The 15,758-nt window shown below is 41.8% G+C and overlaps 1 protein-coding gene across 1 annotated transcript in view; it reads right to left on the bottom strand.

The window, feature by feature from the left end:
• SYNE1 (spectrin repeat containing nuclear envelope protein 1) overlaps positions 1–15,758 on the bottom strand; it is a 982,166-nt gene that overhangs the window by 553,468 nt on the left and 412,940 nt on the right. Inside the window, 3 exon segments of the mRNA XM_030198470.1 lie at positions 3,576–3,748; positions 4,381–4,672; positions 14,340–14,495. Coding sequence (XP_030054330.1) covers positions 3,576–3,748; positions 4,381–4,672; positions 14,340–14,495 — 621 coding nt within the window.

The following is a 15,758-nucleotide window of genomic DNA, read 5'->3' as shown; positions in this document are numbered from 1 at the left end:
AAACTCCTCACTCTTATTTTCAAGGCATTCAGACTTGGCTTTCCGCAATATCTGTTTTCACTCACCATTCCATACATGCCAGCTTGTCTTCTTCATTCTCTTAATGATTGACATTTGGATCTTCCTGCTCCCAAACTTGCCCAGTTAGAATTCACCAGACATCATGCCTTTTTCTTGGCAGCCCCGTCTTTCTGGAACTCTCTTCCCCTAGAAATCCGTACTGATGCCTCTTTCAAAAGCTTTAAAACCAAACTAAAGACTTGGCTCTTCCGATAGGACTTTAGCCCCCATTAGTCTCAATTTGATCTGGTCTGCAGACTTCCTCTGTAGTACTCCCTTCTTCCTTCCCCTCCCCTCCTCCCTTCTCTGGCAATTATTGATTCTGTATTCCCCCTTATTTTCCCTACCCTTTACTTTCTGTCATTTGGTATGAGCGTTCTTCTGGCTGTAATCTAATTTACTTTCCTATCAATTATTGTAATTTTTTTCTATTTCTTTTCGCATTATTATGGATTTTTTGTTTTTTTTTGCACACCACATAGATCTGCAAGTTAGTCATGGTGATATAGCAAATCTCAATAAACTATAACTTATATGTATAACTTTGGAGAGTTACATGTGTAAGATGTAAAAGTATGGTTTCAAACTGGCAAGGATATACATGGTGACACACCAATAGGCACACATACTTAAAACACATACTGCTTCCTCTTTCACACACACAGCTCCACTCATTTTCTGACACCCACCCCAAAACAGACAAACATCCTCTATCTCCGAGAAACAAAAACACACACACACACACACACATACATGTATTTCTTTTCAAGCTCTCTCTCAAACACACACAAATAAAGATTCAATTTCACACCTACACAGACATACAAGCAACCTCTTACTTGTTCAAGTTCCGATTTGGACGTCCTTGCAAAACGTCGAAATCCAGGGATGGGGATACCCGTATTTTTGAAACAAGATGGACGTCCATCTTTCGTTTCGAAAATGCCGTCAGGGACGTCCAAATCCTTAAATGTGGACGTCCCTAGATTTGGACATCCCTAGACATGGACGTTTCTGACTTTCGGCGATTTTCGAAACCAAACACGTCCATGTCAAAAACGTCCTAATGCAAGCCATTTGGGCGAAGGAGGAACCAACATTTGTAGTACCTTGGTCCCCCTCACATGCCAGGACACCAACCGGGAACCCTAGGGGGCACTGCAGTGGTCTTCATAAAATGCTACCAGGAACATAGCTCCCTTATCTTGTGTGCTGAGCCCCCCAAAACTCACCACCCACAACTGTACACCACTACCATAGCCCTTACGGGTGAAGGGGGCACCTATATATGAGTACAGTGGGTTTGTGGTGGGTTTTGGAGAGCTTGCTGTTTCCGCCACAAATGTAACAGGTGGGGGGGGGGGGGGGGTATGGGCCTGAGTCCACCTGTCTGAAGTGCACTGCACTACCAACTAAACTGCTCCTGGGACCTGCATACTGCTGTCATGGACCTAAGTATGACATCTGAGGCTGGCATAAAGGCTGGCATGACATATTTTTAAAGATTTTTTTGAGGGTGGGAGGGGGTTAGTGACCACTGGGGAAGTAACGGGAGGTCATCCCCGATTCTCTCCGGTGGCCATCTGGTCATTTCGGGCACCTTTTTGTGCCTTATTCGTAAGAAAAACAGGTCCGGGTGAAAACGTCCAAGTGTTCGTCAGGGATGTCCTTGTTTTTTCAATTATGGGTCAAAGATGTCCAAGTGTTAGACACGCACAAGTCCCGCCTTCGCTATGCCTCTGACACGCACCTTGAACTTTGGATGTCCTTGCGATGGACTTCCGCTAAAGACGTCCCACATCGGGTATCGATTATACTGATTTGGATGTCCCTGGAAGAAGGATGTCCATCTACCGATTTATGTCAAAAGATGGACGTCCTTCTCTTTTGAAAATGAGCCCATTACTCTCTCAATCCCTTTTATAAAGCCCTGGCTGAAACAAGCATAACATTTTAAACCTATATGTGCTGTCGAACAGGGTAAAGGCTAACACGGAACTTTCTCACTGTATATATATATTCCCTTTGTGAAACGAAGGAATACATGTGTAGATTTTAGTCCCACGCTAACCCCACCCAAACCATGCCGTCTTCAAATCTACATAGTGAGGATTTCCATGTGTAAATAGCTGCTTTCTGAAATTACGTGGAGGGGCATAATCGAACGGCGCTGGCCATCTATATGGGCGGCGCCACAAACAGCAGCCCCGAACCGTATTATCAAAAAAGATGTCCGGCCATCTTTCGTTTCGATAATACGGTTCGGGCCGGCCAAATGTCAGAGATGGCCGGGTTTGAGATGGCTGGCTTTGGTTTTCACCGATAATGGAAACCGAGACCGGCCATCTGAAACCCGGTCAAATCCAAGGCATTTGGTCGTGGGAGGGGCCAGCATTTGTAGTGCACTGGTCCCCCTCACATGCCAGGACACCAACCGGGCACCCTAGGGGGCACTGCAGTGGACTTCAACAATTGCTCCCAGGTGCATACCTCCCTTATCTTGGGTGCTGAGCCCCCCAAATCCCCCCCCAAAACCCACTCCCCACAACTGTACACCACTACCATAGCCCTGTGAAGGGGGCACCTACATGTGGGTACAGTGGGTTTTGGGGAGGTTTGGAGGGCTCAACACTTACCACCACAAATGTAACAGGTGGGGGGGGGGGGGGGGATGGACCTGGGTCCACCTGCCTGAAGTGCACTGCACCCACTAAAAACTGCTCCAGGGACCTGCATACTGCTGACATGGAGCTGGGTATGACATTTCAGGCTGGCATAGAGCCTCGCAAAAAAATGATTTTTAATTTTTTTTTGGGGTGGGAGGGGGTTGGTGACCACTGGGGGAGTAAGGGGAGGTCATCCCCAATTCCCTCCGGTGGTCATCTGCTTAGTTGGGGCACTTTTTTGAGACTTTGTCCTAAAAATAAATGGACCAAGTGAAGCCGGCGAAATGCTCCTCAGAGCCGGCCTTCTTTTTTCCATTATCAGCCGAAGCCAGCCATCTCGTAACTATGCCCCCGTCCCGCCTTCTGTACCCTGCTGACACACCCCCTTGAAGTTTGGCCGGCTCCGCAACGGAAAGCAGTTGAAGTCGGCGAAAATCGGCTTTCAATTATACCGATTTCGCTGGCTTCAGGAGATGGCCTGCCATCTCCCGATTTGTGTCGGAAGATGGCTGGCCTCGTTCAAAAATAAGCTGGATAGTAACATAGTAGATGACGGCAGATAACGACCTATAAGGTCCATTCAGTCTGCCGAAAAGGATAAACTCATAACAAATTGGTTTTATAATTGTGCTATATACATGTAATTGCTGGCATTTCCACATGGAAATCGCGAATAGGACGAAAATAACTGAGAAGGGTTTATTTGCCCAATTTTCTATTATGCCATCAGGCCTTTATATTGCATAAAGGTGGAAACTGGCTAACTTGTCAGAATCTGGTCCATGTTCCTCACTGGCTGCAGTTAGAAATGTATACTTGTCCATATAAAGCCAAATTAAGTGACATTACCTGTGCGATTTAAGTGACGTGCTGTTCACATTGCCCCATACATCTTTCAGGGTTTGGAGCTGCTTCTGAATCACCTCCTGCCCTTCTTCATTGCTGCTCTTCACAGCCTGCTCTCCTTTGCCAATGGCCATGTTTAGCTTAATTTCACCCTCACCTTTCATCAAAAGGATTTCCTAAGGTATGGAAAAACACGGTCAAATGAAAGAGATCATCCAAAGGCTCAGCTTCCACCCTGCTCTGGCTGTCTGAGGTATCAGGCCACCTAACCTGTGTAGTAAATACATGAATACATTCCATCAATCTTCAAAGGTATAGTGGGCAAGATTCTATAAAGGGTGCCTAAAAATTCAGCGTGGAACCGCACCTACAGTTTGGCACAATTTATAGAACAGCGCTTAGGTGCAGGGGACGCACATAAATCCATTTGGACAATCAAAAATGTGGTGCAAATGTCGTGCCTAAATTTATGCACGTTGCCCTCTTAATCTATAATTCTGTGCGCAACTGGAACCCACACTCCACTTAAGTACTGACTCCACCACCGGAATGCCCCCATCATAGCTAGTTTTGAGTTGGGCGCAGCTGCCAACTAACGGCAGGCATGTAAATCACAGTGCACCTAATTTCTAGGAATGCCCATGACTGACCCACACCCCTTCCATGGCCACACTTCCATTGGAGTTGTGTGCTATGAAATTTAGGATGCTGAATATGTCCGGTTAGCCCCAAACAAGTGATTTCACTGGCCAGGAACTGTTTCTGGCCAGCTAAATCACTTTGAATATTGACCCCCTAAATACTTTACCTGAATTTGCACCAGTTGCTTTTCCAGTGAGTCTTTACTGCCAGCAGTACATTCTGCAGTGGCAAGCCTGTCCTGCACATCTTTCAGCCAGGCCCAAGTACTCTGCAGTGCTTCCTCGAAGGCCTGATGCTCCTGAAGAGCCACCTGGCAGGTTCGTAGCCTCTCTTTTGTGGTTTTCACAAGGTTTTGGTATGCCAAGACAAGCTGGGAAGCTAGACGCACCTCTCTCCCATCTCCGCATCCATCTTCATTTAGAGCCTGGGCCCTCTGGGAGAGTTTGTCAAACGAATCTCTGAAAATAAGATGGTTTCTGACTTCAATTCTAGAAATAACCTTTGAATGGAAAGTATTTTTAAAAAGGAAAAACTCTAAAACCAAACAAACTGTTAGACATACCAGTGTGCACCAGTGAAAATACTGCAATTTGCAGTGGGTACAGTCAGCGACAGAGGGAAGAATTACAGGATTTTCCCCCATTTTCTCTTTCATTTTTTATAAACCATATATTGCTTTTAGGAAAGGGAGTTTCTAGGACATTGGAACCAAGAGGCCTGCACTTTTCTTGTTACTTTATTAGGTCCCAACTAACTAACTAGCCACTATTGTATAATATTACTTTAAACTAATTTAAGCTTTAAAAAATACCTCTTTCCAAAAATGCAAAATCAATATTAAAAGATTGTTCTGATTAATTTTGCTGCTAGTACATACTTTAAAATTCCTTATAATAAGGTCCCTTTGATGTCTATTTGCAAAATGCCACAGAACGTAGTGGCAGCAGTGACTGAAAACTGGGTGCAGGGTGAAATTTTATAAAGCTTTTTCCGCAGGTGAACATTCCAGGAAAAAGTTTCTATAAAATTGCATAACCACCTAAGGTATGGTATCAAAACTGATAGATATTGGTCATCATTCTCTCCCCCTTCATTCTCTGTGATGAAATCTTTTCTATTGAATTATTCATCTTCTAACTGTGTACTAGATTCATGCCCTAGTTTTCTATTAAAAGCTGCACCTGACCTGTTTATAGAATCCCTAAGATCACGTATCTCTCTTTTGCTATCCTTAGGTCATTTCCCAGCAGGAAAAGGGTCAATAATGTTAACCCCCATCCCTAAAAATCCCCTGGTAAAAATAAATGATGTAACAAATTACAAAAAGGAGGTGGAAAACTCTCACGTGCAACAAAAGCAATACACAAGAAAGTGAGGACTGTGCAAAAAGGATCTCAGGAAGTCTTTAATTTCAACAGCTAAAAAATGACCCAACACGGCCATGTTTCGGCTCATAAGCCTGCATCAGGGGCCTATTGGATCTACATACAAAGCAAAATAAATAACAAATTGAATAAACAAGAGTGGCATACATAAAATTAATTTTTTGCATTGTAAACATTCATAACTTTAAAATAATTGTAACATTAATTTACTTGTATAAAAAAATAATAAGAAATAAAATAACGAACAAGCAGATGAAACTGAGATAAAAATGAACTAACTAATGATGGGTGGATGATAGTCTTAAAAATTGCAATCATATTATTCATTAAAAAATAATTAAATAACAAATTACAGGCTAGTAGCCTCTATCGTTTTACTAGTAAAGGTGATAGAGGACATAGTCGCTCACCAACTTATGGATTATCTGTCCTCCTTTTCCAACATTAATTGCTAACTTCAGGAAAGAAATTAGCCTAGGCAGAAAGATCATCCTTATGTAATTTGATATGTCAAGTGCATTCAATATGATAGATTAGAATTTGCTACATGCGCTAATGGACAACTTAGGTATAGGACGGTCTGTCCTAAACTGGTTCTGAGAATTTTTAAAATCTAGATCCTATCAAGTCAAATCTCCTAATTCCATCTTCCCAGCATTAGGCACCAGACTGAGGAGTCCCACAGGGATCCCACTTTCATCCATCTTATTCAATATTACAATGTTCCCCTTAGGAAAGGTGCCCAATACCCATAGTTATAACAATTTTATTTAAGAGGATGATATAACCATCTACATCCCTTTCAAAGGTTCTATTGAAAAAGTGCTGTCTATCATCAGATCTGGTCTAGACCTGATGGAGAATTGGGCCTCCACCTTTAAACTAAAATTGAATAGAGAGAAAACAAAATTTCTGTTATTATCTAACCCTCACTGTGTCATAAACTGTCACAACTTCACAACTGATAATGTAACTTATCCATTGGAGTCCCAACTACAGTCCCATCTAAAGATACTTGGTATAATAATTGATACCTACATGTTAATAGACATCCAAGTCCAAGCAGCCATCACCAAAAATCTTAAAGCAATGTGGAAACTAAAAAGAATTAGGCATTTCTTCCCTAATGATATGTTTAGAACCTTAGTACAAACATTAGTATTATCACACTTCGATTATTGTAAGGAATCTTCCTTGAACAAACTAAAGACAGCTCAAAAATACAGCAGCCAGACTAATCTATAAGACTAAGAAATTTGAAAGTGCACTCCCTTTGCTTATAAAGTTACACTGGCTCCCAATCAAAGTCAGACTAATATTCAAACTATGTACATTTGTTTTCAAAACTCTATATGGCTTAATCCCTGATTATATACAACCTTTAATTGATCTCCCCCTTCGCAACACTCTCCCTGGTTAAAGAGATTATACAACCCTCCACTATCCCAGTTGCAAAAATGTGATCTACAAGTCAATCTACATGTCAGGATTCTCTTACCTCTGTACCAAATGGTGGAATTCCTTACCAAAATTCATCAGATGGGAACCTAATTATTTGATATTCCGGAAATACCTTGAAGCCTCTCTGTTTAAGCAATTTCTCACAAAGATTATAGGAGCAGTATGCAGCAGCAGTATTTACTCCACAAAGGTCATAGGCGCAGTGTATAGCACCAATATTTGCTCCTTTCTTCGCACCTATATTAAAATAAAAACGTTGTACACTGCGCCTATGACCTTTGTGGAGTAAATACTGCTGCTGCACACTGCTCCTATAACCTTTGTGACCCCTGATGCAGGCACTGTGCACCGAAACACGGCCCGTGTCGGGTCAATCTTTGAAAATTGTATTCCAAGTTGTATGATTAAAAGAACTTTCTCCCTATTTTGAAGGTTTTTTGTGCTTTCTTTTGCTGCTCGGTTTTGAACTTGTACTTTGTTCCCTCTCTTTGTTGTACTGTGTTACGCTATGAAATTTAAGCACGCATGTTTTTGGATATAGAGTAGGGCAGATCCACATGTAACTCCTAATTACTGCCAACTAAGTGCTTATTAACACAAATTATTATTGTTAGTACTAATTTTGCCAATTACTTTGAGCGGATCCTTGATCCATGCCCACAATAGAGCACCTAACTTTGGGCGATCCATATAGAAAGCAAAGATACTTACCTGTAGCTGGTGTTCTCCGAGGACAGCCGGCTGATTATTCTCACATCTAGGTGATATCATCTGACGGAGCCCAGTGCGGACGCTGACCAGCTAGAAAGGTAGGAAGTTCTAGCAGTGTCCCATCACACTTGCGCTGGTACCTTCCTGCTCGACGCACGAGCATGGGTCTCCAGTCACGAGCGTGGGTCCTCCAGTCAGGTGAAAAAGTAAAAGGCCTATAACTAAAGACAACTCCTAGAAGAGGTGGGAGGGTATGTGAGAATAATTGGCCTGCTGTCCTCGGAGAACACCAGCTGCAGATAAGTATCTTTGTTTTTTTCCGAGGACAAGCAGGCCTTCATATTCTCACATCTGGGAATCCCTAGCTACCAGGCTCACCAAAAACAAGAAAACGAGGCCTGCTTGTCCTCAGAGAATCTGGTGGCTTGTGAACAGGCACTGTCAGGGCACAGGTAGGGCAGCAGAAGCTGTGTTGCAATGTACACATGTATTTTATATAATATATGGCTATGTGTGTAGAATGCATGCACAAACACATCTTTTTCAAATCAGGTACAAATCTGTGTGTGGGCATTTGATGCTCATCTGCAAGTCAATTTTATAAAGGCACATAGGCAATGTATGTGTCCTATAAAGTACTTATGTGAAGTAATGCTGGACACTATCTGGATTTTTTTATCCATTGAAGGAACCTGTACTCTGATCAGGGCCGGTCTGACCGTGGACTAGGCAACCAAGATCATGGGCCCCTAACCATCTATCAAAAGTGATTAAACTAAATGGAAGCTAGGGGAGAGTGGGCCCCCTTACTGCTGTGGGTCCTCAGGCCCTGCCCCTATTGTCCCAATGGTCAGTCCATCCCTGACCCTAATGCTGCCCCCTGTTATATCAGGAGGCTGCCCAATAAGAGCTACGTGCCTCACTTTTTCAGATGTGTTATTCATTGTGAACTACTTATAAGTTGGAGAGATGAGAGAGCCATTTTATTGATATAATCAAAAATAATTTAATTTTAAAAAAGGAGAAAAATGTTGCAGAAATTGGATCTATGATGGGTTACTCTATGACTCCAGAAAAAGGAGGACAGATTGAGCCAGTCTGGGTTTTACTTCCAAATGGTAACCCTGCCACAGTATCTAGATTGATGGGATATTGACACCCTATGGCCACTGCTGCTACTGCAGCCTTATGAGACACATGTGGGGATAATTCTATAATTGGGTCCCAGGGACATATGGTAGGTGCCTATTCTATAAAGGAACCTAGGTGTCTAGGTTCCATTATAGAATGCTAATGTAACCTGGTATCACTAGCCATACAGACATTTGGTAGGGAGAGTGGAGACTTAGGGATGGGAGAGAACATGAGCAAAAAGATTTGGTGGGGAATGAGAAAGATGGGTTTTGAGGACTGGAGGTATAAATGGGAGTGTGAAAATTAAATGGGGAGAGAATTGACTGAAGAAGTAAGATACTGAGGTTATATGGTGGGCACAGGTTGAGAGGTGGTGTTGAAGGACAGCAGATAAAGTCTAAGGAGGTGGAGAATAGAGAGGGTAGAAATGGGGGATTAAGCAAGAGGCTGGGGAACAACTCAGAAAGAGAAGAAATGGGAGGGCTAGTGATCAGGTGAGAAGGGGATATTGGCTAGGAAGTGGTGTGAGTGGCAGATGGAACCTGGTAAGTAGGAAACAGGAAGATTAAATACTAGAATAGATAGGTGCACAGTTTGGTCTGCTCCACCCAGCTCACATGAGGGTCACAAATAATAATACTAACAATTTTGATTATCTAGAAACTTCTGTAGAGAAGCATTCCAGCTCTTTCACTTGAGACAGCTTAATGCTGCAGCTTGTACATGATGTTGCTGCTCAACGGCTGATATATATGCTGATTTCATCTGGTTGGTTGCTCCCAAAGTCCAATATGACCTCACCATTTTTTAAATTTTATTTTAATTGTTACATTTGTATCCCACATTTTCCCACCTATTTGCAGGCTCAATGTGGCTTGCATAGTACCATAAAGGTGATCGCCAATATCGGTATGAACAAATACAGAGTGATGTTGTGGCAGAGTAATGTGTGACAGACACATTGGGGAATCGTAAGGAGGAAGAGTTAAGTTATGTCCTGCACAAGCTTTGGTTACGTTGTGTTGCAGAGTTAAGACGTTTAAGTTGGATCGTTAGGATATGCCTTTTTGAACAGGTTAGTTTTTAGTAGTGTCCAGAAGTTTAGGTGGTCATATGTTGCTTTCACTGCGTTTGGTAGTGCGTTCCATAGTTGTGTGCTTATATAGGTGAAGTTGGATGCATAGGTTGATTTGTATTTGAGGCCTTTACAGCTTGGGTGGTGGAGATTTAGATATTGTGACAAGGCTACAGTCCAGTTGTACAAAATGAAGCAGCAAAACCCTGAACTACATCTCCCAGAATGCATTTCCAGTCCCAGCAGGGGGAGCCCAGGGGATAGGCAAACTGGTCATATACCATCTCTGACCACAAGAGGGAGGGAGAAGGAAGAAGCCCAGTTCCCCTGGACCCGCAATCAGTATATCATGCCTCCCACCTGTAAGAGGGAAGGGTGGGGTGAGAAGCAGGAGGAGGATTGGATGGATTGGGTGGAAGAGGGGGTTAATGAGGCTGAGCAAGAGGAAGAAAGTAAAATGGAATGGGAGCTTGAGAGTCCTGAGGAGCACAGCACCTGAAGATTTGCAGACCTACATTGTTTTCCTTGGGGGGGGGGGGGGGAACCTGAATGTTGGAAAGTTTGCTGGAGGAATTACAAACCTGTTTGAAACCTGATTATTTTGAGAAACTCTTTTGAATTTGAAAGGCTTGTTTATGAAGGAGGACTGCCTGGTGGGAGGAGGGGAAAGCCTGCTTGGGGGCAAGTACTGTTTGTGTGCTATTGACTTTGACCAAAAAGGAGGGATTTCAAAAGGACTACTGAATCCCCCTCAGGGAGTGGGGCAGAGTCTTTGTGTTTAGTGGGCTAATGTACTAAGCAAGGCAGAACCGCCCTGCTGGAGAAGCCCTAACCCAGGGCACTGGAGTGAAGTTTGGTTATTAACCTGACAAATAAAGGAATGTTTTGAAGTATCCCCTGGTGGCAGTTTTGTGAAGATCTGGCTATTCGCGGGAGGCGGCTTCCTCCCCCCATACTGGAGCAGTGGGCCCGTTTACAACATGTTCGTGTTAGTCTTGAAGTATTTCTGGCTGGTAGGTCTATGAGGTCTGTCATGTATCCTGGGGCTTCGCCGTAGATGATTTTATGAACCAGGAAACAGATTTTGAACTCAATACGCTCTTTGATTGGGAGCCAATGCAGTTTTTCTCGTAGGAGTTTGGCGCTTTCGAATCTCGATTTTCCAAATATAAGCCTGACATTGAGGCCGATATTCAGACCGAGGAGGTAGCTGAGCCTGGATATTCAATGCCAAGCCATTTCCAGTGACTGGTATTGAATATCGGGTTTTATTTTTGGCCAGTTTCAACTTAACCGGGCAAGTCAATATTCAGTGCTGGCCAGTTAAGTTGGAACTGACCAAAGATAGCCCTGCTATTTTAGCAATCCAGTTTGGATGCCAAATTTATCAGATGATGTGCTGAATATTAGTGAATAGCCAGTTATATAGTACAATATAACCGGCTATCTACTAAACGCTAACCAGTAATATTCAGTAGGAGATAGCTGGCTATCTCCCACTGAATATTGCTGGATAGTCGGTTAAGTGCCATTTAACTTACCAGGAGCCGGTTAAATGGTTTTAAATATTGGGCGGATTATGTTTATCTCCCAGCTGGAGATTTTTCATTTTCAAATGACATTAATATATGGCAGCGTGGCTGGTGTGCTAGTGGTCTGAAGAAATTTATGAAATTGAACAAGATCCTTTTTTACAAATGGATTGTCAACTGCATGTTCTGGACAGTTTGGTCTCAGAATTGAGGTTAGTGACATAATTTTGAATGGCTTGTATACCCATTATATCACTGAAATGTTAAAAATTTCGTGAATCCACTGAAGGCCTCAAACTGTGGGACAAAGAATGGTGTCATAAGCCTTATTCAAAAAGGAGTAGGATTTCAAGTTTCTTCCTGCTCGTCTGACTCAGTTGGAAACTGGAGGCCTCTTTTATCAAACCACACTAGCGGTTCTCGCACGGCAATGCTGACGGAACCTATTCAAAGTGAGCATTACCGCACCGTTAGTGTGGTTTGATTAAAAAAAAAAGGCCCTGGTTGCGGCTGGAGGGTAAGATCCATGATGAGAAAGTTATTCTTTTTGAATGTTTATTGAATTCTGATGACCCTCAGCTTTTCAGAGATCTTCGTCTAGCCAGCAATGCTGTGCATAATGCTCGAACCTTGATTAGGGAGGACTTTCATTTCACAATAGACCCTTTCCAGATAGAATCTCTGCTTGTTGCCCATGAAAGCTTCATTCTAAGTCTGTTCTCTCTTATGCAAAGTAATGGGTGGGTAGATTATGGAGACTATTGAATCCATCTAACAAAGATTTTAAGATTTTAACTTTTACTCCCCCACTCATCAAACATAAGCTCACACTGACTTTTTTCTGTCTTCAAAGGACTTCGTTTCACTAATTCAATCTGTGAAAATGCATGGTATCTTGATGCAGGGTCATGCTATGATATCCTGTACCCTTGGCTGGCCAAACACTAAAGAGCGACTGTCTTCTTGGAGACCTATTTCTGTCCTGTTGCAGGATGAAGAATTCTTTGCTTCACTTCAGTCTAAAACTCAGGAATTTTTTTTTAATAGAAATGAGTCTCCTGTGCTGCGAACTGGCACCATATGGGAGGTATATAAAGCTTTCTTAAGAGGTGATCAGTTATGTGGCATATAAACACAGGCAACAACATCTACAGGAGAAGTTAGAAATGGAAATTTAAAAGCTAGACTGTGGTCTTTATTCACATATAGATTACTTATGACTGAACAATTTATAATGTTTGAAATTCCAATATAATAGCTTATTGAGTAAGAATGTTTTCTGTCCTGCTTTAGACAAAATGTAACTTATTCTGTTGAATATAATAAGGCCAGTCGTCTCCTTGCACAATATCTGAAAGGACACCAAAGTTTCCATAGAATTCACTGTATACAAGCTCAGAATATGGCCACCTATATGACTACAGAACAAGTACTTGAGAAATCATCTTTCCTACTCCCAGTTGTACTTGTTCAAAGTTAAGGGCTCAGAAAAGGATTTTTTTTTCTCTTCTGTGGGAGGAATGATGGCTCTACCAGGGATAGAAGCATCATTATATCCACCGGACCTTAATCCACCACCATGCCCTGCAGAGAACCTGTGAGGTTTAGAGGAAGGCCTAGAGGAATCGGAAGTCGGTGTCTTCGAAGCCTTGGTTGGCAGATCTCTACCCCAGGCCGCAGAGGATGGTACCGAGGAGCCAAACACTCCCATGGTGGCAACATTAGAGACTATTTGGGCAGCGATACAAAAATGACTACAACAGTTACCAAAGCAGCCCAAGATACATCTCTCCTAGTGAGTAAAATTGAAGCTTTAACTCTCTCTATAAATAATGTTAAACAAGAATCATCTAACCAAATTACACAACTACAATCAAAGGTTTCAAAATTAAAATCTACTTCTGAAGCATTGGTTAAAGACAAAGTTATTACTGCTCGAAAAATCGAGCAAATAGAAAACTTTAATAGACGTTTAAACCTAAGAATCTTCCAATGACAGAAGGAATTAATGCAACTGATTTAAAAAAAAAAATACTTGGTAGAAAATCTTCAATATCCCTCTGCGGCAATTCCTCCATTAAACAAAGTTTATTACCTTCCATTACCTTTACAACCGGAAAAGGGATCTGAGGCTACTGAATGTTTAACTTTAACTAATGTTCCTGAACTCGGAACACAAGATATTTCGGCTTTACTTGAAGAATCAATATCAGAAATGAAGAAACGGCGAACTTTAATCGTATCATTTGTATTTGAACAGGACTTAAACGCAGTATTGAAGTTATACCTTAGGAATTCCTTAAAGACTTTTTGTGGTTCTTGGATATGGATATTTCCGGTTATTAGTAAAACAACAGAAGATAGAAGGAAGAGGTTTCTGGCTCTCAGGGAAGAGACTAAGGCATTAGGAGCCTCATTCCTATTAGCATATCCATGCAAATGCCTTATAAGATTCTTGGGCAACAAATATGTATTTTTTGAACCAGAAGAACATCGAACTTTTCTGGAAATGAAAAAAGTGACTAAATAGTCTCTATGTACGAATTTTAACTGATTAAGTAATTGATTAAGATGGAAAAATCAGGCTAGACATTTTTCATTATTGAAGTACTTTCTTTTTCTTCTTTCTTTAAATATTGATCTCATCTAATATACTCATTCCCCCTTTTCTTTCCTCCTTTTGTGATCTAAGAAAGATAGCATAATAACTTAGAAATGTATAAATTCTTATTGTACAATATTCTCTGTATTGCAATATGCAAGTTAATCTTGTAATGTTAAAATAAATATCAATAAATAAATTAAATCACAAAGTGAACTCCCATACCTTAAAGCCAGCAGCTCTTCCAGAAACACTTCCACTTTCTGCACCTCCTTTTTCTTCTCAGGAATGTGTTGCTTGCACTCGCCTAGTGATTCAGTGTTTAGTCTTTCTTCCATATCATGAATCCAAAGGTTTAGATTCTTGTGTTGTTCTTCAAAGCTAGAAAACAGTAAATCTTTGAAATCTAGCTCCTTCGTGAGCGTATGAAAAAAAAATCCTAGAATATGCAGAGAACCAATATAAACTTCCCAGCAGCAGAGTGAGCTCACCCCAGACAATGAGAAATTTTCCCACCTATGTTAAATATTGTATGTGCAGCTATGGAGTTTCAACATTTGCAGGTTCTTATACTGTGACCTGCTACAACTACAATAAACATAAGTGCTTTAACAAGATGAACAGCAGAGGTAGATTATAGGTACAGCTTCATATCCTAGGTGTTTTTAAATGGAATTTTAGGTGTTCAATTTTTCAGGCAGTCTTCCTTTGAGTCCATCCTCACTAGTCTCCCCAACCAAGTTCTTCTCTCCCCCTTCCCCAGCCTGTTTCCATCATTTTTTGCACTAACTATTCACTCTCTCCTCCCATCCCCATACTCAACATTTTCTCTTGTCCTCTCCCTAGAACAACCACTTTTTCCCATCTTCTCAACCATATATCCTCCTCCCTTTCCCCCATTACATCATTCTCTCTCCCCTTAACACTTTGAGCCCCACTGGCAGAGCCCACTGGCATTTCCCCTCCTGCTTCCAGCCACACAGCTGATCTTATGGGCCAGTGATCCATTGAACTCTACTGCAGGCAGGAGTTGTGGTGGCCAGTGCATCTTTCCCTCTTTCCACTGGCAACCCATCTCAACTTTGTAATTTAAAGCGGACATACATGGCACCTTGGATTGCTACCTCTTTCCCTACAACCCAGACAAGAATCTGCATCACGCTGTTTTAAGTGCAATATGCCAGTGCAGACTGCAAGGGAGGAAGCAGCAACCCAAGGCACCGCACACTGTTGTTTTTAAATTACAACATTGAAAAGAGTAGTCAGCAAGAAGAACAATAGATGCATCTCCTTGCTGACTACCAAACACTGTTCCTTCTTGGAGAGGGATGGAGGAGAGAGAGAGGACAGTTCTACTCCAATCAGCTCATCTGACCCCAATAGCGCAACTAGATGATATCAGTGGATCATCGCAAACCCGGATGATTTTTGGACTTTTTTTTAGTTACAACTGGAAAACTCAGTTTCCTTAACAGGGGTGTTTTATCAAGGTTGTCCAGTTATAACTGAAAATCAGAATCCATAATATTAGGATTAGGGGCTAATTTAAAGATTATAGAAATAGGTTTTCAATAGGGGCACCCGATTTGCACAGTTTAATTCACTATTATGGAAATCATTTTCTAAATTGGAAGTACTTTTTAC

This window comes from Microcaecilia unicolor, chromosome 3 (assembly GCF_901765095.1).
Source record: "Microcaecilia unicolor chromosome 3, aMicUni1.1, whole genome shotgun sequence".
Taxonomy (NCBI): Eukaryota; Metazoa; Chordata; class Amphibia; order Gymnophiona; family Siphonopidae; genus Microcaecilia; species Microcaecilia unicolor.
This window is presented reverse-complemented; position numbering and strand designations above follow the sequence as displayed.